The 23,488-nt window shown below is 45.4% G+C and overlaps 3 protein-coding genes across 7 annotated transcripts; 1 reads left to right on the top strand and 2 right to left on the bottom strand.

The window, feature by feature from the left end:
- Positions 1-2,319: 2,319 nt before the first annotated feature.
- On the top strand, positions 2,320-8,947 carry angptl4 (angiopoietin-like 4). The gene is made up of 7 exons (XM_068702592.1): positions 2,320-2,955; positions 3,800-3,910; positions 4,013-4,100; positions 6,534-6,647; positions 6,819-6,914; positions 7,189-7,473; positions 7,568-8,947. Exons 1-7 carry the CDS (start codon positions 2,428-2,430, stop codon positions 7,750-7,752), a joined length of 1,407 nt encoding a protein of 468 aa, XP_068558693.1. The 5' UTR covers positions 2,320-2,427; the 3' UTR covers positions 7,753-8,947.
- A 1,297-nt stretch (positions 8,948-10,244) lies between these two features.
- Positions 10,245-20,277, bottom strand: LOC137866586 (dipeptidyl peptidase 9). Of its 5 annotated transcripts, XM_068702588.1 has the most exons (22): positions 20,168-20,277; positions 19,992-20,089; positions 18,829-18,919; positions 18,405-18,643; positions 18,135-18,247; positions 17,679-17,852; positions 17,336-17,507; positions 17,105-17,215; positions 16,825-16,953; positions 16,612-16,673; positions 16,412-16,512; positions 16,062-16,239; positions 15,800-15,959; positions 15,569-15,648; positions 15,016-15,168; positions 14,657-14,792; positions 13,490-13,635; positions 13,243-13,389; positions 13,006-13,158; positions 12,497-12,639; positions 11,801-11,912; positions 10,245-11,458 (listed from the first exon to the last, which is right to left on the bottom strand). In XM_068702588.1, the coding sequence occupies exons 3-22, from the start codon at positions 18,882-18,884 to the stop codon at positions 11,366-11,368; spliced, it is 2,658 nt and encodes an 885-aa protein (XP_068558689.1). In that variant the 5' UTR covers positions 18,885-18,919; positions 19,992-20,089; positions 20,168-20,277; the 3' UTR covers positions 10,245-11,365. The 5 variants fall into 5 exon arrangements, with proteins under 5 accessions (XP_068558689.1, XP_068558687.1, XP_068558690.1 ...); XM_068702586.1 differs by lacking the exon at positions 19,992-20,089; XM_068702589.1 differs by lacking the exon at positions 19,992-20,089 and having other exon boundaries at positions 17,336-17,504.
- Positions 20,278-20,924: 647 nt separating this feature from the next.
- rps15 (ribosomal protein S15) lies at positions 20,925-23,409 on the bottom strand. The gene is made up of 4 exons (XM_068702643.1): positions 23,306-23,409; positions 22,779-22,864; positions 22,120-22,354; positions 20,925-21,085 (listed from the first exon to the last, which is right to left on the bottom strand). Exons 1-4 carry the CDS (start codon positions 23,306-23,308, stop codon positions 20,972-20,974), a joined length of 438 nt encoding a protein of 145 aa, XP_068558744.1. The 5' UTR covers positions 23,309-23,409; the 3' UTR covers positions 20,925-20,971.
- Positions 23,410-23,488: the final 79 nt, after the last annotated feature.

The raw sequence follows: 23,488 nt of genomic DNA, 5'->3' as shown, positions 1-23,488 counted from the left end.
GCAACCCCATAATGTACTTCATCGCAGGCTCCTGAACAACCGGCTCGTCCTGTCTGACGCACACAGCTGTAATTTATCAGAATCAAGGATCCTCTCATTTGTCTGATTGCGATGCAGACGTCGAGCCACAAACGAAGGGCTGCTGCTCTTCTTCTTCTTCTTAGCCCCGTAGTGGTCGCTCCGGCCTCGCATACCTGCCGAGTTCAGTAATGTAGAGAAGAACTGCAAAAAAAAACAAGGCCTGCACATTCTTTACATGTACAATCATGAACATTGTGTACAAGACGCTCGTCAAGTTTTACTGTGACTGGATTTCTCTCAAAGAAGCAGGTGTCTGTTTGAGATGTTCCTGCTTTATACCAGACAAATACCTTTCAACCGCTTAGCTCTATACTTCAGCACATATGTATATATGTATATACATAACAAACGTATTCCATTCAGTAGCAATGTTGTTAACTGAGAGGATACAAATCTAATTTGACTGTGTCTCGTTGCTCCTAATGAAAGGAAAAGATTGAGCTAGAAACCAGTTTTTGAACTGGGGCACAATAGGTTGTCAACGTGGAAACCCCTCTCTAACCACGGCTTACGGGAAAATAATGCATGTTTGTTCCAGGCAAATAATTACGGGTCATGTAATTCCTCTGCACTGAGTTTCCCCTCTCAGCACTGTCAGCAGTCTCCCGGTTACCTTTCACCTACTTAGTCTGGACTGCAGACAGGAGAGGGTTAAAGCAGCTCCTTCTTTGTGGTCTGGCCCCGGGACCAGATCACGCAAGGCCTATACGAGCTCCGCGGCGGAGGTTGTAAAAAAAAAACAAAAAAAAAAACCTACAGCCCCGTAATGTGGGCACTCTCTGTGCTGTGAACTTTCCCCTAATTCTCACAGTCCTCACGTCTCCCCAGCAGTAGACCTTTACCGAGGAGCACCTCAGGCCAAATGATATGCTCCTCTGCAGTCACTGACTTCATTCATTCCTCATTCAGACCCCGGATTACTAAGAAACCCTGTTTATAATAGCTGCTGGAATTAAAAAGATAATAATAATCTCATCAATCCATCTCTATATCTCTCTATCTCTCTATCTATCTATATCTATATCTATATATCTATATCTATATCTATATCTATCTATCTATCTATCTATCTATCTATATCTATATATCTATATCTATATCTATATATCAATATATATATACCTATCTATCTCTATATCTATCTATCTATCTATCTATCTATCTATCTATCTATCTATCTATCTATCTATCTATCTATCTATCTATCTATATCTATACCTATCTATATCTATATATCAGTATATATACCTATCCATCTATCTATCTATCTATCTATCTATCTATCTCTATATCTATCTAGCTATATCTTATATTTTTACAGTTGGATTACTGTAAAGGCATATGATTGAATATATAATCAGGCTAATTCAATTTAAAACAATATAGGAAAATATTCTCTTCCATGTCCGGAAGTCAGATTAACTGTTTTTTAAATGTTGGCATTTCACACTGTAAAGAGATTCACTAGTATTTAATGTTTTTGTTGCACAGATCAATTCATGTTCACTACTGTATTTCCGCCTGAATTCTCTCTTAGTCTTGTTAAGGAAAAGATCTCAGATTTAATGTGCAGTGTCCTTGATAACACAGATTTGAATCATAAATCTAGTTTTTCCCCCCTCACAGGGGGAGGGAAGATGCTGATAACGGTCTGGGCTTTCATTGGTGTGTGTGTGTGTGTGTGTGTGTGTGTGTGTGTGTGTGTGTGTGTGATCCACTTACAGGCATTTGTCACTTTCATTTTCATAATTCTGCTAGTATATGTATTTTAGGACTTCAGTTCAAACCAGACCAGTTTACTGTAAATGACGTCACACAAGGTCTGCAGCTGTATTGTGATATCTTTTGGATTATCTATTGTTGCATTAAGGTCTCCCAGTAATCACACTGCTCCTTATGTTATGAGTCAGTGTGTTTCTGTGCTGATGACTAGATCAAATAACTCACTTTATGTAAATTCAGTAGTGCTTCACATACATTGCACTGCTGGGGATATCAACTGTTTAATCTAGATAATGTAGTCCCTATCTCCCACAGCGCGTAGATAGATGAATGCCTTGTCTTCTTGTTGTATTCTGTCCCTCCTCCGCCTCTGACATGAATAGTTAACAGAGAGGTGGAGGAGGGACAGAAACCTGAGAGTCACCGCACCCCTCCCTTTCCTCGGCTGGCCAATGGGCAGGCTACTTACAGCTTAGAGTTGAGGGCTGTGAAACTATATAACAGCGGTGCTCTGGATCAGCCAGGAGCCGAAGCTCTCAGATTAAAAAATCAACCGCGCACTTGTGCAACAGGACATTATACACCATTTAGAGTAAAATCTCAGCATCAAAATCAACCGCAGCAATGAAGACAACACTGGCAACTCTGACTCTCTGCCTGGTGGTGCTCACCGGCACAGGTTTCCCTTTGGAGAAGAAAGGGGGCTCATCCTCCGGCAGTGCCGCCAAGGAGAAGCGCGTACAGTACGCAGCGTGGGATGACGTGAACGTCATCGCTCACGGCCTGCTGCAGCTGGGCCAGGGGCTGAAGGAGCATGTGGACAAGACCAAAGTCCAGATGAGGGACATTTCCACCAAGCTGAAGGTCTTCAACCGCACGGTGACCGAGCTGGGGAAGGAGAGCCAGAAGCTGCGAGTGGAGGGGGAGGCCCTGAAGGCTCGAGCCCATGGACTGGAGGACAGAGAGGGACAGCTGCTCAACGTCACGGCCGAGCTGAGGGAGAAGGCGGAGGAGATGCAGCACGAGAGGAGGACGATGAGCGAGAGGATGAGCCGGCTGGAGGAGAGGGTGGACGGCATGCTGCAGGGAGAAGCTTCGCTGCCCGACACAAGCGCTGGGGCCAAGAACAACAGTGATGCTCGCAACATCCAGGTAAGAATGCGAGTTTATGACTTTTTTAATGTTGAGAATTTGTTTTGGAAGTGCAGACGATGTTAAGATAAGGAGAGTTAAATGAGTTAGTTTGGGAGGGAAAAAAGGGGCTAAATAAGACTCACCACTGTATGCAAAACATGATTCATATACTCGTAAATTCAAGAGGAGTCTCACAAAGTACAATACAGTTGTTTTACTGCAGCAGATGGTTCAAGGGACTCGAGTCAAGTTACTGGATGTACAGTGCGCGCGGACCGTTGGTCTTTGCGGCAGCTCGAAGGCACTAAATCAAAAATGCACAAAGGGCAAGCAGCGGGTGGTGGGCATGGCGTTGAGGCAGAGCGTGCAGTACGTGCAGGAACATTTTTAAAGGGCTACCGGACAAAGAGGTTCTGCACGCATCAGCTGTAAGAATGTGTGACTAATGCTTCACAGCTGGAACATTTTACAACCTGTAGATTATTGGGCCCATATGGCACAGTGGAACCGGTTTACGTTAGTTGCGCTTTCTTCTAATTTCTCGGTTTACAACGCAGTATGTGAGCCTGAAAGGCTTCATAGTGGGATGGAAAACCCCGCGCTCCGAGCGTTACGTAACGCTTAACAGCAGCACAGAACAAGTGTTTCTCATTGAGGGCTGGATATGGGCCTATGGTTCTATGGTCTAATGCAAGTGGCCCGTTTGTTGTGTTAATTCTGGTGATCTAAAGTTCTATGGCGCCACGGGCACATTTTACGCACGGGCACCGTGTCGAATAAAAGTGATTAAACGCAAAAAAAAAAAAAACAATAATTAAAAATAAAACGTGGTTTCTTTGTTTCATTTTTTTTCTTCTGTCAGCTGATGCTGGAGGGTCAGAACAAACGCATTGACGATCTGATGGAGCGGATCAGACTCCAGCAGGAGAAGCTTGACAAGCAGAATGTGCGCATCAGGACCCTGCAGAGTCAGGTGAGGAAACCACGCAAACACACGTACCTGCATTCCGCATCTTTCACATTTTGTCAAATTTTCTGCAATCTCATGTTTCGTAACTTTTTTTTTTTTTTAAAGGTGCAACAGTCACGACAGAGACCATCCTCGCGGAGCAGCATCGCTGACGTGCAAAGTGTCGTCACCGAGCAACGCGACTCACCAGTCGGTAAGTAAAGCGCTCCAAATCCCCTCCTGACACCGTCTTAAGTCCACTGGACAAAATCTGACGCCAAATGTGGCGGAGCCATCTGTTTAGTAAGGCTATAAAGAAGCTTAAATCACAAGCAATTAAAGTCAAGGAATCTAATCAACTTGGGACACGCGTCTCCGCTCAGCGTGACGCCAAGATAGGGTGAACTTTTTGCACAAGCTGTGCCTTTTAGCCTGTGAAGCCTTACAGGCATTATTCAACGAATACAGGACACCATTAGCGCAATTAAACGAGTGAAAAATAAAGTAGATATCTTACTTTTCAGAACTGTAAATCTATAATATGGATCTTTATTGTTGCCTCTTCCAATCATCAGGACATAAAGTACTGGAAATAAGAAAGACAAAATGAAGATAGTCAGAGTGAGGCTCAGTTGAGTCAATGGCCCTCATACTGTGGCCTCAAAGGCAGTAAATGATGCCCTGGGTGTGCAGCCACGTCAAGCAGCTGCTGCTTCCATCTGAACGTGACTGCAGTCATAATGAATGCTTTTATCCTGACTTTACCGGACTGGATACACACACACACACACACACCTCACATCGGTCTCACTGACGGTCAGTTGTAGCCCTCAAAGAGGACGAAAGAGACGATGGGAGGATTTGCCGGATGAAAGAGAAATGTATGCAAATTGAAATGGCAGATTTGAATGAATACAGATGAATTGATGGTGGAATAAATTACACAAAACAGTCAAATCTCTGTTTCTGACGGCCATAGATGAGAAGTAGGTGAAAGGTGAACATGGCTGAGGCGAGATTTGAGACCGGTCAGTCTGTACAAATCACAATAAAACCTCAGAGAGCTGACATCAGCCGGATTTGAGGAAAGAAACTGTTTCTCTGGCAAGATTTCAACTGGGGGAAAGTTTGCTTGTGACTGAGGGTGTTCAAGTCAGGTCTCAGAGCTCAGCAGGATTACTCACACTGTTTCTGTGGTGTGTGTGTGTGTGTGTGTGTGTGTGTGTGTGTGTGTGTGTGTGTGTGTGTGTGTGTGTGTGTGTGTTGGGGGGGAGGACCTGGAAATGACGAGGGAAGGCTTTGTACAAATCTAGCATGCAATGTTCCTCAGATTACTGTCCATGTACCTGAGCCAAGAAAAAAAAGGGAGGGAAAATGAGAAACAGTAGTCTATATTTATCTGTGAACTTTGTACAGATATCCTCCACTGTTTGGAAGACTCACCTCCTCCTTTTTTTGACTAAAACAAACATTTGTGTATCCCTCAAGAACGAGCAACCTTTCCCCTAGATCTGTCAGGGAGTCAGACATCCCTCCTCCTCCCTTTTCACTCATCCTCTCCTCTCCTCTCCTCCCCCACCACGACACACAACCCCCCCACCCACACAACTCCATCTCCACCTTCTCTCACATTGTCATGAACAAGAACTGTGCCAAAGTTCAGGAGAACCCCTGACCCCGAAGGCAGACCACAGCCACAACTGGCCACCGAGAGTTCGTACCGCTAAGGAAAGGACGTGACACACACACACACTAGGGTTGTGTGGTTCGGCGGTCAGCTGGTGTGAATGGTCACATTAAAACAATAGGCAGGCGAATATACAACAGAAAATCCATTAAACATAAGCAAAAAAAAAAAAGATATTTAAAATAGCATCACGAGATGATGTCATCCATGATTATAAAAGGGATTACTGGAGAGGTGCTATCGGTCCTGTGGCCTGGAGTCCCCTTGCTTTGTGTTACCAGCCTTCTCCGCTGTCCCCATGCAGCAGCAGCAGCAGCCCCTAAAACCCCCCTCACCCCCGATATCACTCCCCATGCACGCACCAGCCATGCACTCCCGCGTCACCGACTGGCTGCTGTGCACGTGAGGGAGGTGTGACGAGTCCGGGGGGGGGGTTGAGGAATGTAAAGAGTGTGCGCAGCGCAATTGCCTGGAAGGCAAGGCAGCCTTATTAAACAGGGACGTCCTGCTTGGGAACTGGGAGAAAGGTCATATTTATAACCCAGACGCAAGTTGTCACTCTCTCCCTCTTGTTAAGGCGAGGTCAGAGGCTCTGTAAGGGTTGCGCATTTATATCTCCAGACTCACAGATAAGCTCACTCCGAAAAAACAAATGGTCGCTCAGCGTTTGCAGACTTCCTTAGGTGTGGATGACCTATTTTATCGATGCAGGATGGAGGAAACAGAATTTGGCAGCGGCCCAGCAAACTTACAAGCTTAATTATACACTCGACTTTCTTTTATTTATTTACTTTTACCTTCATCACAACAACAGAGTTCAGGGGAGTAAGGATGAAGCAAAACACACAGCCAGCAGTGTAGAGAGAAGGTGATCCTGCTGTTCTGATTGCAGTGATACTGTACGGAGCTGGTTGTCTAAACGTTGTTTTTTTCCCCTTCTTCTTCTTCTTCTTCTTCTAGAGATGGCGTCAGACTGTCATGAGCTGTTCCTGAGAGGAGAGAGCACAAGCGGGGAATACACCATCCAGCCAATGAATGCAGAGCCCTTCAACGTGTTCTGCGAGATGACAGCTGGTAAGCGGAGTGAAGTTGTTTTCCCGTTTGGGTGTCTTTCTCAGTGCAGGTTAGCCAACAACGGCCGAGCGCTGAGACAACCGCTCGCCGACTTCAAACAACTCAAGAGGTTGCTGCTTTGGTTTATACAACTTTGTATTCTAATCGTTCTGTTTCCGTCTTTCTGTCCAGATGGCGGATGGACGGTGATCCAAAGGCGCCAAGATGGCTCAGTGGACTTTGACCAGGAATGGCACGCCTACGAAAAAGGCTTTGGCAGCTTGAATGGTAAATGCTCTTTTGACTTTGATCTCACTCTCGCTCACTAAACAGGTGCCGGCCGGCCGGCCTAGCCAGGGTCAGATTAGTTCACACAGCATTACTGTCTTTTACAACCACTGGATCGGAGGGCAGGATCCGTCCCCCCAAAAGCATCTTATCGCTGATGAGCTTAAAATGCTTCAAAGGCAAACAGAAGTCAACGCAGCACCATAAGGTCACCGTGTCCACTCCGGGTACAGTTCTCACCGTGTCTCTTCTTCTCTTTTGTTTTCTTCTCTAGGAGAGTTCTGGTTGGGGTTAGAGAAGATCCACTCCATTGCTAAAGATGGCGGCTACATCCTCAACATCATGCTCGCCGACTGGAGCGGCGACTCGGCATCCGTCCGCCTCCCCTTCCAGCTGGGCGGACAGGAAACCAAGTACTCGCTGAAGATCCAGAAGGCGGACGCTGTCAGCCCTTTGGAGAGCTCCCTGGTGGCCGACGCCACCGCCGGCCTGCCCTTTTCCACCCACGACCAAGACAACGACCAGAAAAACGACACCAACTGCGCCAAGCACCTCTCCGGTAAGTCGTAAACGATAATCACAATCATAAACACCTCTGTTGGTTTATCTTCCAGTTCGGGACCTGACGTGATTTTTGCCCTTTGTCTTGCTAGGTGGCTGGTGGTTCAGTAACTGCGGTCGCTCCAACCTGAACGGTAGATACTTCCAGAGCCCTCCTCCAAAGCAGCGGGACCAGAGGAAGCAGAGCATCTTCTGGAAGACCTGGAGGGGCCGCTACTATCCTCTGAAGTCCAGCAGGATGATGATCGCCCCCGCTGTGATCGTGAACAAGTCATAAAGAATAGAAACAAAGAGACAAAAAGAAAAAGACGAGGGGGAGAAAGACGTACATTTTTGGACTGTTCTTTCTTTTCTTGGTGCTTGGTCGATGAGTTAGAGGTTTCCATTTTCCCTGGTTGTCTCCCTGCGAGGAGGAGCTCACGCTAGAGCCGAGGCCCTCCAAATAGAAGCAAAAAAGAACTCACGTTTAATGAGTAACAGGTTTACACTGCTCTGTTCTCCGAGAGACGAGCAGATTCCTCCCCTGCACCTAGAGCCAACAGATGGAAAAAAGGGACAGAACAAAAAAAAAAAAAAGAAAGAAAGAAAGAACTTGCAGTGGAAAGTTTTCCGTACGTCGTACTGTTGCAGTTGATCCCATCTGTCGGCACGAAGCAGGGGCCCCTAGTCAGGAGAGAATCACGGGGCGAGTCCCGGCCCATCCGCTGCGCTCTAAGCCACAAAAGATTTCCAACAAGTAGAGACGCATCGCCGCGTGGCGTCAACTGTGTATGTGGGCTGCTGTTGAGCTTGAATGTGTTTTTTTGGTTTTTTTTGTAGCGCGTAAACTGCACTGTCAGCTCAAAAACAGATTAATAATTGTTTGTAAAGAATGCATGTAGGAGTGAAAACCCAATGGAGCGGACCAAGTAATGACTGCATGTTTTGTCATTTTCCACTTAGAATGATGAGATTCATGTTCAAAAGCATTATGTCAAGTTATAAATCACTGTAAACTAAGATTGCGATGCAGAAGCTGTGGTCAGACCTGATGTTGTCGGGGCAATGAAAACCATTCCAGCCTTTTGTACAATAGATTTTCCGTCTGCAATTTTGAATGAAATTAAGCATATTCTTCGCTGACTTAAATTTTCTGTGGAGATTTTTGGTGATGTTGAGTCATATTGACTCATTTCAATGGTTTGTACATATAGTGTATGAAGGACTGTCGTCTGTCTTTTCAGAAATCTTACTGTTACTGATTCGTTGTCTGTTGTCTCTGTGACTTGAAGGTTTGCTATTGTAGATGTTCCCTTTCCTTATTTAAATGCTAAAGAATCAATATGTATATATATATATATATATATTTCCGGTGCTACCTGTTTGTAATTTATATTGTCTTTGTCGTGTTTGCCAGATGTAAAATTGTTTTTTAAGAGACTTTAACCGTCGTTGGGGCCATAGTGAGCCAATAAAATTGATTTAAACTATTATTGCTTTTTGTCTCCGTCTCGTCTCTGACAGTGTCCACGCGTTACGGTCCTTATATTAGCATAAAACAGTCAACTGACAATAGAACTGAAACAGAAATACACAAAAATATCACAGAAGCAAATAATGGTTTAAGAGGAAATTGGTACACTTGGTATCAACTCTAAAAAAATCACTATAAATTGTATTATTATAGCTACATCCAGAAATTTGTGGTAGACAGATATAAAAATATTATGAAAAATGATTTTCAAAATTGTTCATTGTTCACAGATTGTTGTTTTAAAAGTAAAACAATCAAGATTTGTGTTTTGATTTTCATTCAAAATTTTGATTTATTTTCAAGATCTGTATAATAATCCTATCCGATCAACTGAACATGACAGTCTTCATCAATCCAACCAGATCCGGACCGGATAGCGAGACTTTCCCTGTAAACCCCCTGCCGTCCCAAACCCCGTGGAGCAGAGCCGAGTCACACGTGGCAGACCTCGCGTATATTTTTAGCAGATTAGATATGTTTTCGTGGAAGCAAACTTCAGGAGCTTCCAGGTGTCAGCTTTGATTTTTCCAGGGTTACCACTTTCTGATTCCTTGTTGGGCTTAACGTCAAAAGTGTTCCATCCCTACTGATCCGCCTGGCTCGAGATCAACCTCTGTAACACCCGATCTGACGCGAGCGCGCGCTCTGATCTGACCTCTCCCTCCGGTGCAGCCGGTGAAAGTCGACGCCCGGCCGCCACGGTACACCTTATCTTAAAACATGGTGACGGCGCGTGTTTACCTGCGGAGGCAGTTCTCTGAAAGGAACAGGATGAGATGCGCTCATTCGCTCTCTCGATTGGCTTCATACTAAAGGCTTCGCACCGAGCCTTGTGTGTGTGTGCCGAGGGGGTTTCCATCCGATCCCCGTGGTGCCATTAGATCAAGGGTTAGGCATCGCTCGCTCGGTAACCATGGCAACAAAGAGAGGCGACAAGAAGAGCCTCAAGCGCATGCAGCTTCACTCGTGTGTGTGTGTGTGTGTGTGTGTGTGTGTGTGTGTGTGTGTGTGTGTGTGTGTGTGTGTGTGTGTGTGTGTGTGTGTGTAGCGCTTGAAAGCCCTTGTTGTTGCAGCAGTGGCGGAGCTTCGGTCAAGGTGCTGCCGATGTGAACGAGAAGACAGACGGTGAAGGAAAACATTATGATGAAACATGAAACTAAACATGGTGCAATCAGACGACATGCACGGATCAGAACACAGCAGGAAGAGAGAGAGAGAGAGAGAGAGAGAGAGAGAGAGAGAGAGAGAGAGAGAGATTGATTCATACATTTATTCATTATCATGTACAAATTGAATTCCGTGTGGTACAAAGCTGTTGTAAGACTCCAGTGCTCACCCTCCCTGTTGTCTTTATTGCAGTAAAAAAAGGAAATACCAGCATGATCAAGAGTCAAGAGGTACTTTGGCAAATATAAATTATGTGTTAAGAAGGCAAGCAGACATCTCGAGAAACCAGAACGTGAGGGGGAAAGAACGGCGCAGAAACATCAACGGAGCGGCCAGCTCATGTCAGCACGCATTAAAAAAAAAAAAAAAAAAAATTAATAAAAATCCATAAAATATTTTATTTTAAACAACACACAGTTAAAACAAGTGGACAGCAGAAGAGTCTCAAGTGTTCTTCCTTTCTTCATCGTTACACGAACTGAGAGATACGGACTCACAGCATGTGTGGATATTGCAATTCTGTGTGTGTGTGTGTGTGTGTGTGTGTGTGTGTGTGTGTGTGTGTGTGTGAGAGAGAGAGTGTGTATCATACATATGTATAGTGTGTGAGCTCATGTCTGCGATTATGCGTATAGTATTCCATTTCATATCTGTGAACTGTAGTCCTATTCCTTCCACTGACTCAAGTGAATAAAACAGTGGGGGGAGGGAGGGAGGGAGGGGGGGGGGCAACACGGTAACATTTGGCAAAAACCCATCATGGTTGTGGAGGTGAGGACGCGGGTGAGCGATGAGTCAATGTGACACAGCCTGCTAATGTTTCTCCTCGTCTTTGTTCGGCTTTCGGGGGTGAGACACCAAATCTCTCTGTGCTCGTAACCCAAACCCCAGACTGTACACAGGGGGGGGGTGGGGGCAGCGCAAAAAAGCAAGTAACAACATGAGGCAGACCGAGCGAAAAGAGGGAAGTGTAGTGGAAAGGTTACGTGACTAGTTCATAGGAGAGAGAGTCGCTCGTGGCTGCAGGAGTGTGTGACTCTCTCTGGATGACAGGGTGAACGGTTGGACACTGGGGGGTTTGGGTGGAGAGGGGAGGAAGGGAGGGTGGAGAGGTGGCGTAAAGGTGGGCGGTGAGCTGGAGGGGGGTAAGAGGACAGAGGGGGGGGGGGGGGGGGGGAACTGGACTTCACCTCTCCCCTGTTGTCTCATTTCAGAGGTATTGTTGTAGAAAGTGCAGCAGCATGATCTCGTAGTGCTCTCCAGACTCAGGGCAGCGGATGCTGTGTCGCTCGTTGGGGTAAACCTGGAAAAATTAAACGGGGCAACCAAGTTACAGACCGATGTGTGATACATGTATGTAATCCTGTAGAAAAATCTGCTTCAGAAGATATCTTACAACAAGTGGCATTCTTCATATAACCTTGAAATTCATTTTTTTTTACTACCATTTAACATAAGATATACAAAACATGTTTGTTGTTGGTTTTGTGCATTTTTGTGGTGCAGAGCTAATAACAAAAACATTTATGATGAAAAGTTGTGTAAATGATGCCCCCCCCCCCTCCCCCCCGCTCAGTGTGAAGTACTATATGGCAACTTCAAAACCATGCGCTACGTGGGTAGAACAGCGGCTCGTGATGCTAACCTGAAGCTGATAGGGCTTCCCGGCACGGATTATCTGCGACACGAGGAAGTTGGTGTGGAAAAAGTGCACATTCTCATCTAGAAACCCGTGTAGAATCAGCAGACGGTTGGGTCTGGAATGACAAAGGAACACGCGGTTACAAGACGATGGGCTTCCGTACAACAGTAAGACATTAATCCCTCTGTGATTTTGAAAAAACGGGAAAAAGTGAATCGACAGGTTCAAATACGGAGACTCTCGTTGCACCTCAGAGTCGTGGAGCAGTGCTCCAACACGCCGTTTGTCAGGCCCTCGGGGTTTCCTTGAAAAATCCTAATTTCACCTTTTCTATATCCAGCTTCAACGGCACGGACATGTTTTCACAAAGCATCGCTTTCACTTCAAAAAAATGTTCAAAAGTTCAATAAGTCACATTTTAGGTTAAGGACCATAATGACCCCAAACACAAATATTTGGATGGGAATGGCCAAAATCATCAATCATGCGTCAGGGCGTGAAAAGAATCTGAAGCTCGACTTGACGAGGAAACACAACGTCGTCATGACAACACGTACAGATAGCTACGCCTGACGTCTGAAAATATTGAAAAGTTCCAAGCGCTGAACTGAAGTGTGTGTGTGTGTGTGTGTGTGTGTGTGTGTGTGTGTGTGTGTGTGTGTGTGTGTGTGTGTGTGTGTGTGCGCGCGCGCCACTGACTCGCTGGGCAGCTTGTCCACATGCAGAGCCACAGAGCCTTCCTCGTAGCCCTGCTGGTTGTTCTCAGGCACGTCCATGTAGCGCTCCGTGTAGCCGGTGTCGTACGCCATCCACACGGTCACCGGGGCGCCCGCGATGGCCAGCTGACAGGGGGGGGAGAAACAGTGTATTTTAGTCGGGAGAGAAACTCACAAGAAGAAGGCGGGTCGCTTAGATTTAGAGGATAGTTCTAAAGTAGATACTCAGTATATTTTGATGCTTTTGGCGCAGTTGGACAAACATTTAGCTGGAAAAAAAAACCCATAAACTTTCGATCCCTGTGACTCACAGAATCCTCTGTGAACGTTCTTACACATTGTGCAACACAGACACCGTGTGGATGGAAGCTGCGACTGCATCGCTACGGTACGCTTTTCTCATCTACAACAAAGCGAACGCTCGCCGACGGGGTTGAGTGCGCGAGCGTAACGGTTTAAGGATAAAAAGACGGAAAAAAAAAGCGTCCTGACCTTGAAGACGTTGGGTCGCTGAATGAGGCCCATGAGAGAGAGGAAGCCGCCGTAGGACCAGCCGTGAATGGCAACACGGCTCAGGTCCACGAATTTAAACTTCTCCGCCACATACTGCAGCCCCTCCACCTGGTCTTCGATCTCCACCTGACCCTGAAGAGACGAGTGTTGACTAGAGCGTTTCGTGGCTTTTTTTAATCATGTTTTCTTGAGACTGAGTAGATTTAACACTTTTACCATTTTGTTTTTCAGCGCTCCTTCAAATTCAAGGCCCCTCTGACAGGAACCCCTCCCGTCGATGACGACCACGGCGTAGCCCAGAGACGCCAGCGTGTTCAGACGGAGGTACTTCATCCCTTTGAAGGAGTTGTTCACCAGCTGCACCTGAAATACGTTGTTTTTACACATTTAAAGCCACAGTTTGTGAACACTAAATGATGACAACGTCTGGATCCTGGATTAAACTTGGAACATATCCACGGACCTGCGGGCCTCCGTACACAAAGAGAACCGTGGGGTGCTTCCTGCCGGGCTGCAGGCTGTGAGGCTTGTACACCATCCCGTGAAGCTGGAAGCCCGACTTCCCGGGAAAGTCGAAAATCTCAGGTGGATTGTAATCTCCCGGGCAACCTGGAGGACACATTTGACACGCGTGTTCATTTAGGTTAGCGTGTTCTCAAACTATCAGGGATCATCAGTTAGTGATACTCTGGAACCAGTACTGCAATATCTCTTGCAGTACCGGGGCTGGTACAGGGTTATGACATTTAAATTCGGAAACTGTTCTTCTTTAAAAAAAACAAACATATATTTGGTTTCTTCACCGAAGCATTGAGGCACTGCAAAAAAAAAGTTGAGATCAGCTGATTTGTAGTGCGTCACGTGACACGATGAAATGTGTCACTTTGTAGCTTCGTGTCACCGGCTTCCATTGAAAAAGGGTTGACCGTGGCTAAGTGGAGAGCAGGGCCGCCTTTCAATCAGAGGGTCGGCGGTCCTTAAACGCTAGTCTCATGTCAATGTGTCCTTGAGCAAGAGACACTTAACCCCAAAATGTCTCCCGTAGCTGCGTCTACGGTGTGTAGATAGATACTGAATTGTAAGTCGCTTTGGATAAAAGCGTCTGCTAAATGACTGTAATGTAATGAGGTAACGTAAAAGACTTGCAGCCTGCTGCTGCGTCGCTCGTTCTGCGAACGCAGCATTAAAAAGGTCGGCTGTTTAACTCTTTGATCCCTAAACTTCTACCAAAGCAGAAACACCTGTAAACAGAACAGCCAAAAACTCCCGGTCCTTTTCACGAATCAGAAAACGACAATCGACGTCGCTGTCGATGACGAAAGTGTCTGAGCAGCACATTATCGGATCGCTGTCAGGGATGTCTGGAGGACGCGACTGTGGATCGAACTGACTTCCTGAGTCCTTGATTTAATCAAAGCCAGACCTCCTCTCTCTCTCTCCCCTACAGACTCTATTGATTGTTCCAAAAATAAAAAGCACAAAACAGTCGGGGGGGGGGGGGGGACCTTCAAAACTTGGCCAGACTGCTCTCTTCAGAAAAACTTAGCGAGCCCAATAATAACAACGTACAAACAAAGTGTGCGTATTGAATCAATCAGGGGAAACTTGTTACAGGTCACATCCCGTTTACCTGGTGATTCCATCATGCTGGCCCAGAATTCAGGCAGCATGTGTAGTGGGTCACCTTCTGAGCTGGTCAGTTTGTAGACGTGAACACATGGAGGCGTGCTCACGTTACTGTAGTGGCTGACGAAAAAGTCAAAGTTCTGCAGAATGAGAGAAGGAAGGAAGGGAGAGAGAGAGAGAGAGAGAGAGAGAGAGAGAGAGAGAGAGAGAGAGAGAGAGAGAGAGAGATGCAAAAGGTATTCAAATAAAGACGTGTGCACAAAATAGAAGAAGGAACGAAAAAGGCTGAGGGAGGAATTATGCATAAATGGACATAAATGAATGGATGAAATGTGCGTGTATGTCGTTGGATGAGTGCTTTACCTGACTGACAGAGCAGCTGTGAGAGAAGCCGGGCTTGGTTAGTCGGACCACATCTCCAGGGGAGTCATAGCTGACCACGTACAGGTGGTGCTCCAGAGGAGTGTCTCTGGTGCCCTGGAAGTACACCAGCTTCAACGCCTCATTCACCCAAATCTAACAAAAAAGGAGAAACATAAAAATAAATAAATAAATAAATAAAAAAAAAGGACAATGAAACGACAACGGCAGTGAGGAATGACACTGAGAGGCGCTATAAAAAGACACGATGGAGCCACTGAGGTCTGTATTACTGGTGTTTTAATGTTAAAGGAAAAACAATTCAGAATCTCTGCAGTTCAGCACAATGGATTTAAATACATGTATGAAGATCACAAGAGGTGAACTTGGTGTCTTTCGGATGTACCAGTGTTCCTTTCCACAAAGAATGACCAACGTAGTATTTTTAGAACCAATTTAGGATTATAAATACAGTATGTAAATGTACTTTCTGGATCTCTAAATATCTTTAATAGGTGTGACTTTGTATATTCAACACTGGTGGACTTTGTCTAACCTTGGAACCATGTCTTGCCAGCACCTCCCACTCTCCACCGGTCAATGTAACCTCCTCCTTGATTGCACATTTGAAGTCTCCTGGAGAAAACAGAAAAAAAACAACAACGAATCAACGTCTTCCTCGCCGCACCGAACGCCGACGTGAACCGTGAATATTTGATGGGAAAATGTCAAAGAAATGAAGGAGCGTGTCCTCGTTTTTTTTTTGTTTTGTTTTGTTTGTTTTTACCCTCCGTGTGTTGGTAGTCCTCCGTCCAATGGTGGCAGCCCGGTTGTAACAGGGATGTGATTTTATACAGATGGCTGAAACCCGTTTTAGACTCGTTTACCCAAATGAAAGTGAACTCATCTTCTGCCGTTTGAATAAAAGGATAGAATATATCGTGAACCTGAAGAAGAAGAAGAAGAAGAAGAAGAACAGTCAGGTCCTGAAGCCTTGAGGCAAACATCACAGAACATTAGTGTAGGGGTACTTATGTAGAAAGACCCACATTAATCCAGACGTCTGTCGTCTCTTCATAGATTATGTACGGCTGTGCGTTGCTGGGCACCGCCTCCAGGCTCTCCTGCCTCTGGGCCGGGTCGTCTGAGACCGGGATGAAGAGGGCCGGAGGCAGCAGGACCAGCTGTAGTTTCCTCTGACTGCGGTCCAGCAGCACCGCCCAGCCACTAGAGGAACACAGAGCAGACAGAGCTTCAGAAAATCACAAACATAAGCATCTTTTGTAAAAAAAAAAACAAAAAAAAAAACATTCTCATTATAAAAATAAGGAACATTTCAGACACTTATCCCAGACTGGGAACCCCCCCCCCCCCCCCATACAGAGACAGCAACGCTCACTATTTGCCGTCACTCGTCCATCCTACTCTGGCGATGTATTCCGTCCCAGGAAACAAGGAGGTGAAGGGGACGACCAGTTCTTTGTCTTGCGTGCTCACAATCTGTAATTACAACCATAAACGCACGTCAGGAACGCTGAAATATGATTTTGGAGAAGCAAAAAAAAAAAAAAAGACAAAGAGCGGTAGAGAAAGACTTACTCTTCCTTGGTGATCCGTCTTGATCTCTGCCAGTTTGAGGGTGGCCTGGGGATTTTTGCTACCTGTAAGTAAGTAAGGAAAATGATAGAAATTATTTTTGTACACTCCCAAGCCTTTGTGTGTGTGTGTGTGTGTGTGTGTGTGTGTGTGTGTGTGTGTGTGTGTGTGTGTGTGTGTGTGTGTAGAGTGTAGGCAGCACGGGGCTACACCGACCTGTACGGGGATATCTGTATGCGTCTGCTTTACGCTCCTCCAGTGCCGGAGATGGAACATGAATAATCTCTACTTCCGTCTCATCCACCTCTTCATACAGCAGGTGCACCGTTTTACCTCCGCTAGGGTCTGACAGGGGGATGAAAAACATGTTTGTGGGAAGTGTATACAGAAAATAGTGTATGCAAATTTCACAGATGGAGGTAAAACTATATATATATATATATATATATATATATATATATATATATATATAAATAAAAGAAGGCATGATAAATACCTTCCACTGCCGAGGGACTCCACCAGTAACCGGTGAAACGGTCAAACTCTTCTTGGATGACAAATGTTGCTACACCTGCAGACTTGGGGTCCTCCTTTACGTTATCCACACCTGGGAACAAAAAAGGTAAGCAGAATGAGATGATGATGAAAATCGAAATTTTAAATTGAAAGAGGATATTCAAGCACGTAAAGCTCCTTGTTTGCGTGAACATTTGTGTTGCCTTCAGACCTTTGTGGCAGTAAGTGAGTCTCCTTTCCTCGCCGGTCTTGATGTGGGCTATCCACAGGTCGTTATTGTTGATGAAGGCTAAGAAGTCAGGGTCTCCGGGGCAGATCTTGGGGTCCATGCGGGTCCCTGAGCACTGGGTCTTGATCTCCACGGGCTTTACAGGAGCAGACTGCTAAAAGCAACAGACACAATTTTAGCGCACGGCAAACAGAAGATGCGAGACCCGTCCGGTGCAAGGATGCAAGGTTGCACTAAACACAGTGAGGGGCTAAGATTAGAGTTAAAACTCCTCCCTAAATAATTAAACTCATTTGGTAAGAATTCCAAACAGCCGTGCACTCACTATGAAGCCGTTGCTGCCTCCGTCCTGACAGTAGAAGAGGCTATTGCTGGCCTGAAAGAGGAACAGGCCGGTCTGGGCGTGATAGTCATAGGAGGTGATACCGAAGGCTCCGAGACGCTTACGCTCTCTCAGCAACTCCTCCTCTCGAGAGTAGGCCCCCTGATGCGGCGTGGCCTTAAAGAACAGGAAGTCAGATACAAGTCAGATATATATATATATATATATATATATATATATATATATATATATATATATATATATATACACACATTGTTGTGTGTTTGAGATACATCTAACAAAACCACATTCAACTGACCCATCACCCCCCCCCCCAGATCATAAAAACCACACAATGGTTGGACAGTGCGAGCGCTCCTCTCATGGTTTATACCACAGTGACTTCACCACGCCTTCAGGCTTATCTCAAAAGGAGTAGCAGGAGACGGGGGAATTCACCTGAAAGTGATCCAGCATCTGTTTCCATGATAACACCAAGAGGGCCTCTTTTCGGATCTTCTTGGGGATTTCTGAGTAGAGTAGTGAGTTCTCTCTGCTTCCATAAGGCATTCCTAGTAGGCACGCGGGGAAAAGAAACAAAAAGACGCATGTTTCAACAAGAACAGCTGGTGCTGGAGTTGGAAAAGGAGACGTTTTCGACACAGTGTTTTTAATATCGTGAGGCAATCGTATTCCGCCCCCATATCATCAAGCATCAAGTCAGCTTACCGAGGTAGTACAAGCGGTGGGAGTGGGGTCCGTTCTCGTCCTTCTTCTGCACGAACTGGAAGTCGTGGGGAGCCTTGTTGGCGATCATGCCGGAGTACTTCCTGCTACAGTGGATGATGTCACGGAGGCCCTCCCACGAGTGTTTCTCCACAAAGAACTGAGACGGGACGTCCTCCATCTCAACCACCTCGGTGCTGTCCGAAAGGCCGTCCACAGCCGTCATGCTCACTGTCACGCAACTGGACGTCAGGAACCGAGACACACACACACACACACACACACACACACACACACACACACACACACACACACACACACACACACACACACACACACACACACACACGGTTTAGATTGATGAATAAACAATCTTCCTAAACATCAAAGCAGTTAAAAAGGAGATAACATGAACCCTATACTGTACCTTTTCCAGATACCCTCTTTATTGTCACAAAGTTTTACCTTCTTGACTCTATGCATTCACCGGTCAGCACACCTCACTCCAATATCGTAACCTATGAACAAAGCACGGTACTAAGATCATTCAAAAATAAGAAGAACTAACAGAGTAAACAGAGTTATTATGACAGTAGGTAGAGACATGTCTTTCGCCTGTCTTGACTGATAAAGACTGATTCATGACTGGGGGGGGGGGGGGCATGTGCCTCAAAAGACAAGAGAAAACATAAATCATTCATGAAGACTTTTAAGAAGATTGACTCAGAAACATGGAGCCATAACTACAGACCAGATTGACACAAAAAAGGATCATGATTCCTTTTAAATCTCTCGTGTGTCGGATGGATGTGTCTCCAATGGAGTACGGGGGGAATACCTCACATTCCTCCCTTTATCCTTCTGTGTTGGGTAAAGGATTAGTATGACGCACAGTGTTAAAGATGTAGTGGCAGATTGGTCTGACACTGTGGTGGAGGCGCCTTGACTCTGTGTTTAAGGAACAGTGAGCAACAACAACAACAACAACAACAGGAACAAGCAGTATCTCAGGTTCAGCTGTCACCTGGTACCTACTTGGGGTATCTGTGTAAAGAGAGGGACGATGGAAGTGTATTTACGAATGGAGATTAACCAAAATGTTCGGTGGAAGAAGTAGAGTGTTTGTAAAACTGGTTGTATTTTGCTAAAATCATCCCCTGCACAGTGGACGTTAACTTAACTTCGCCTCTGTGTTACTGTGTAAAATATGTTAAATGGAAAGAATTACGCTGCAACTTGTAACGTAAAAAGGCCCCATTTTGTCTCTGCGGGGTTACTTAATGGTCGATAACAATCTTATTTTGAGAGGCGTGTAACAGGTCGGGTGGAATAGTGAAATACCGGAGACCTTAAATGTGACCCGTTAGCTAGCTTACAATAGAGCTTTGTTCTCGGATTTCAACTACTCAGTCAGACCGGGGGAAAACACCGGTACATTCATTTGTGTTCACATTTTAAAACGGTACGAACGTTGGTTATATGTGTCAGTAAATGGCAAAAAAAAAACCCAGCTCGTTAGGAAATGGCAGTTAACAAACTACGTCTTTTTAAAAAAAGAATCTAAGTTAGCTATATTTTGACATGACAGACCTCTTGTCAGTTTCGCTCTTGAAGCTAACTGCCGTTAGCTACCCGTTAGCTACCTAACTGGAAGCTAGCGAGCCGCTAACTAGCGGCTGCTGGATTTTCTGTAAAAAAACAACAAAAAAACAGACGCTTAGTCACCCGTCACAACGGAACCAGCTGAAATTAAGATGAATACTTACCAATCTGGCCACTGTTTCTTTAATCAGGTTCTGGATTATATTAGCTTGGTGACAATAAAAAAATTGTGCAACTGCTAGAGGTTGAATCCATGGCCCAGAGCGGCCACACACAAAATGTAGCTGAGCGAGAGAGAGAGAGAGGAGGAACCTTAGACCTTGACGGGAGTTCACGCCGGTACTCTTTCAGGGCCGCACAGCCGCTCTGGGGAGGCGTCGGTGATGGTCAGTGCTGCGCTGCAATTTGGCAGCACTGTTTATTACCCAAATGGACTGTTCACAAATGTATTTTATGTATTGTTTTGACGGCGCACAAGCTTGTGAATATGTGACAATAAAGCTCCGCTCAGATTAACCGTTGAGACAACCAAGACAAATGTAAATAAAAAAGGTTAAAACATGACAGATAAAGTACCAAACCATATTTTTCAATTAAACCAATGTGTGGCTCTGTACTACTTTTGAGTTCTAACATGTTCAATATGAAAACAAATGATTTTCTGAAATCACTCAATGTCCTATTGGTGAGTTAAATATCATGTTTATTGTAATATGCAGGTCTCATAGTACCAATCAGAAAGTTTACATTGCAAACCCATTCTGTGTATTCATCATCTATCTTGAAGCCACTCGTATTGTTTATCAAGACACCTCAAAAGAAGGGACAGAAGCTCAAACACCCCATACACAACAACAACAACAACAACAGACAAGTTTCATTTTGAAATAATATCACGCTAAAGAAAGCAAAGCAGACGAGTTCTGTGGAGCAACCGGTTTTTTATTTATACAAAGAACACAGCCATGTTACTTCAGAGGGATGAACCGAGAAGAGTGCGTGGCTCCAATACCAGGGCGACCGTGCTTCACTGGCTTGTAGGTGATGGAGAACTCGCCCAGGTAGTGACCACACATCTCAGGCTGTGGAGGAGAGGAGCGTGTTAGGAACAAGATACAGTAATGTGGTATTTACTGACCATAATCTGAGGTCTGACAAGATTTAAAAGCAAAATACACTTTTTTAAAAAATGATTATCTAAAACCACAAGCTTTGCTTAGAAGCTCTAGAAGAAGCTTCAGTAAACACTAGACTGTCTGGTCCTGAACTCGTGATTCATAAGCACTATTATTGCATAACATCCGGCCCTTATAACAAATGTGTGAACACGTCATTCTAGGTCTACATTTGACAAACTTAACACACTGAAATTCTTTGGTCAAGAGGTCAGACTCTTCTTGGACTCTAGAGTTCTTTGTGGATCAACTCAAGATGGTTTAACAGTCGTACACAGAGGCATGCCAAATGCCCAAAATTATATCTATCTACTTGAGTTGTGCTTCGATGATGCAGTTTAATTCAATTTTATTCATACAGCCCAATACCACAAATCTCTCTCAAGAGGGCTTCACAATACGACAGACATCCTGTCCTTGGACATCGGGGGGGAAAAAAAGGGACAAACTCACCCCCCCCAAAAAAACATTATATCAACCCTGTATAACATGCTATATGTGTAGCAACTCGTCAACAGCATGATGGTTCTGTATCAATAATGGAACCATTGTTTGATATTGCCTGGCCTCTGGGTCTATGGTCCATTCTTACACTGACATTAACCAAACGGTAGACAGCTTGGTGGACGGGGACAGACCACCAACAAGGAACTATAACAAACTGCTTCCAAATGAGGCCGACTGTAAGCATTGGTGCTTTGCGTTGCGACAGCCAGCTCCGTACAAACACATGAAGCATTTTATCTTCTTAAATTCATACCAATTATGTTCTACATTTCTCCAACAATGTGATATTGCTTCCCAGGAATGTGCCCTGAGTAAAGAGTACAAATCTCTCTCTCTCTCTCTCTCTCTCTCTCTCTCTCTCTCTCTCTCTCTCTCTCTCTCTCTCTCTCTCTCTCTCTCTCTCTCTCTCTCTCTCTGGACCAACAGCGCCTCACCTTGATTTCAACCTGGTTGAAAGTCTTGCCGTTGTACACTCCGACCATGGACCCGACCATCTCGGGCAGGATGACCATGTCCCTCAGGTGGGTCTTCACCACCTCTGGTTTCTCCATGGGGGGAGCCTCTTTCTTTGCCTTGCGCAGGCGCTTCAGGAGGGACTGCTGCTTGCGGCGCAGGCCACGGTTCAGCCTCCTCCTCTGGCGGGCACAGTACAGCTGCATCAGCTGCTCACTACGAGAGAGAGAGAGAGAGAGAGAGAGAGAGAGAGAGAGAGAGAGAGAGAGAGAGAGAGAGAGAGAGAGAGAGAGAGAGAGAGCTGTCAATGAGGCTCACATTCACTTCAATTGAAGCCTGTGCATCAGGCTGATGATTCAGGAATGAGTTTCCTGTTTCAGGTGTTATGTCTAGTCGGCTCCAGCAAGCAGTTACTTTTATTAAACTCTAATTTCCAGATGTGCACATCATCTTAACGTGATGGACTGAAAAATCTCTCTCAATATGCATAAGCAACAACAACAACCTGTTAGGGGCTGATCGTGGGACTTCATCAATGGGTGGAAAGCTGAGCTTTACACTAATTAAGCAGAGCGAGGTCACACAAATTGAACTTGGAAGAGGTTTCATACTGGCTCCAGCTGACCAGCATCACACTTACTAGGACATGTCCAGAAGCTGGTCCAGGTCCACACCTCTGTAGGTGAACTTCCTGAAGGTACGCTTCTTCTTGATCTCGGTATCTGCCTGAAAGACACACACACACACACACACACACACACACACACACACACACACACACACACACACACACACACAACATCCCACTTTAGTATACAGCTCGCGTGAACAGAGACTGAATTAATTGTCACGGATTCACATCGGGAAAAAAAGCGCGTATTAACCCTCTTTCGGACCTACAATGACATGATAATTATGTAATATTTAGTGACGGGAACAGACGCAGAACCACCGGGTTAGCTTAGCCACCGACGGCTGTAGCTCAGGCTAATACAGCGCCTATAAGCACACATTTATCCGTCACTCCGAGCAACGATTTAAGACTGAATGGCCAGCGAACGCGAGTAGCTGTCGGATGACAAAGCCAGCCATTCTCATTAGTTACTTTAGAGTTCAGATGCGTTCAGATTGTATTTTGGAAAGCTTCTCCATCGGTTATACACCTACCATCTTGCCTGAAGTTCCGGGGAGAAAAGAACGGGCAGAAGTCTCGTTGGGCCTAATATCGCGCGATTTTCAGGCCAACATCCGGTGGTGTTTTCCGGCGGTAGTTCGCACTGTGAACAGCAGGTGGTGCTGTTGTACAGAAACTCCTGTTTTTACAGCAGTGTCAAGTTTCTTACCAACGTG

Source organism: Cebidichthys violaceus, unplaced genomic scaffold (genome assembly GCF_023349555.1).
Source record: "Cebidichthys violaceus isolate CVI_PGR_0920_01 unplaced genomic scaffold, fCebVio1.0.p SCAF_87, whole genome shotgun sequence".
Taxonomy (NCBI): Eukaryota; Metazoa; Chordata; class Actinopteri; order Perciformes; family Stichaeidae; genus Cebidichthys; species Cebidichthys violaceus.
The sequence above is the reverse complement of the archived record's forward strand: the minus strand, read 5'-3'. Positions and strand labels throughout refer to the sequence as shown.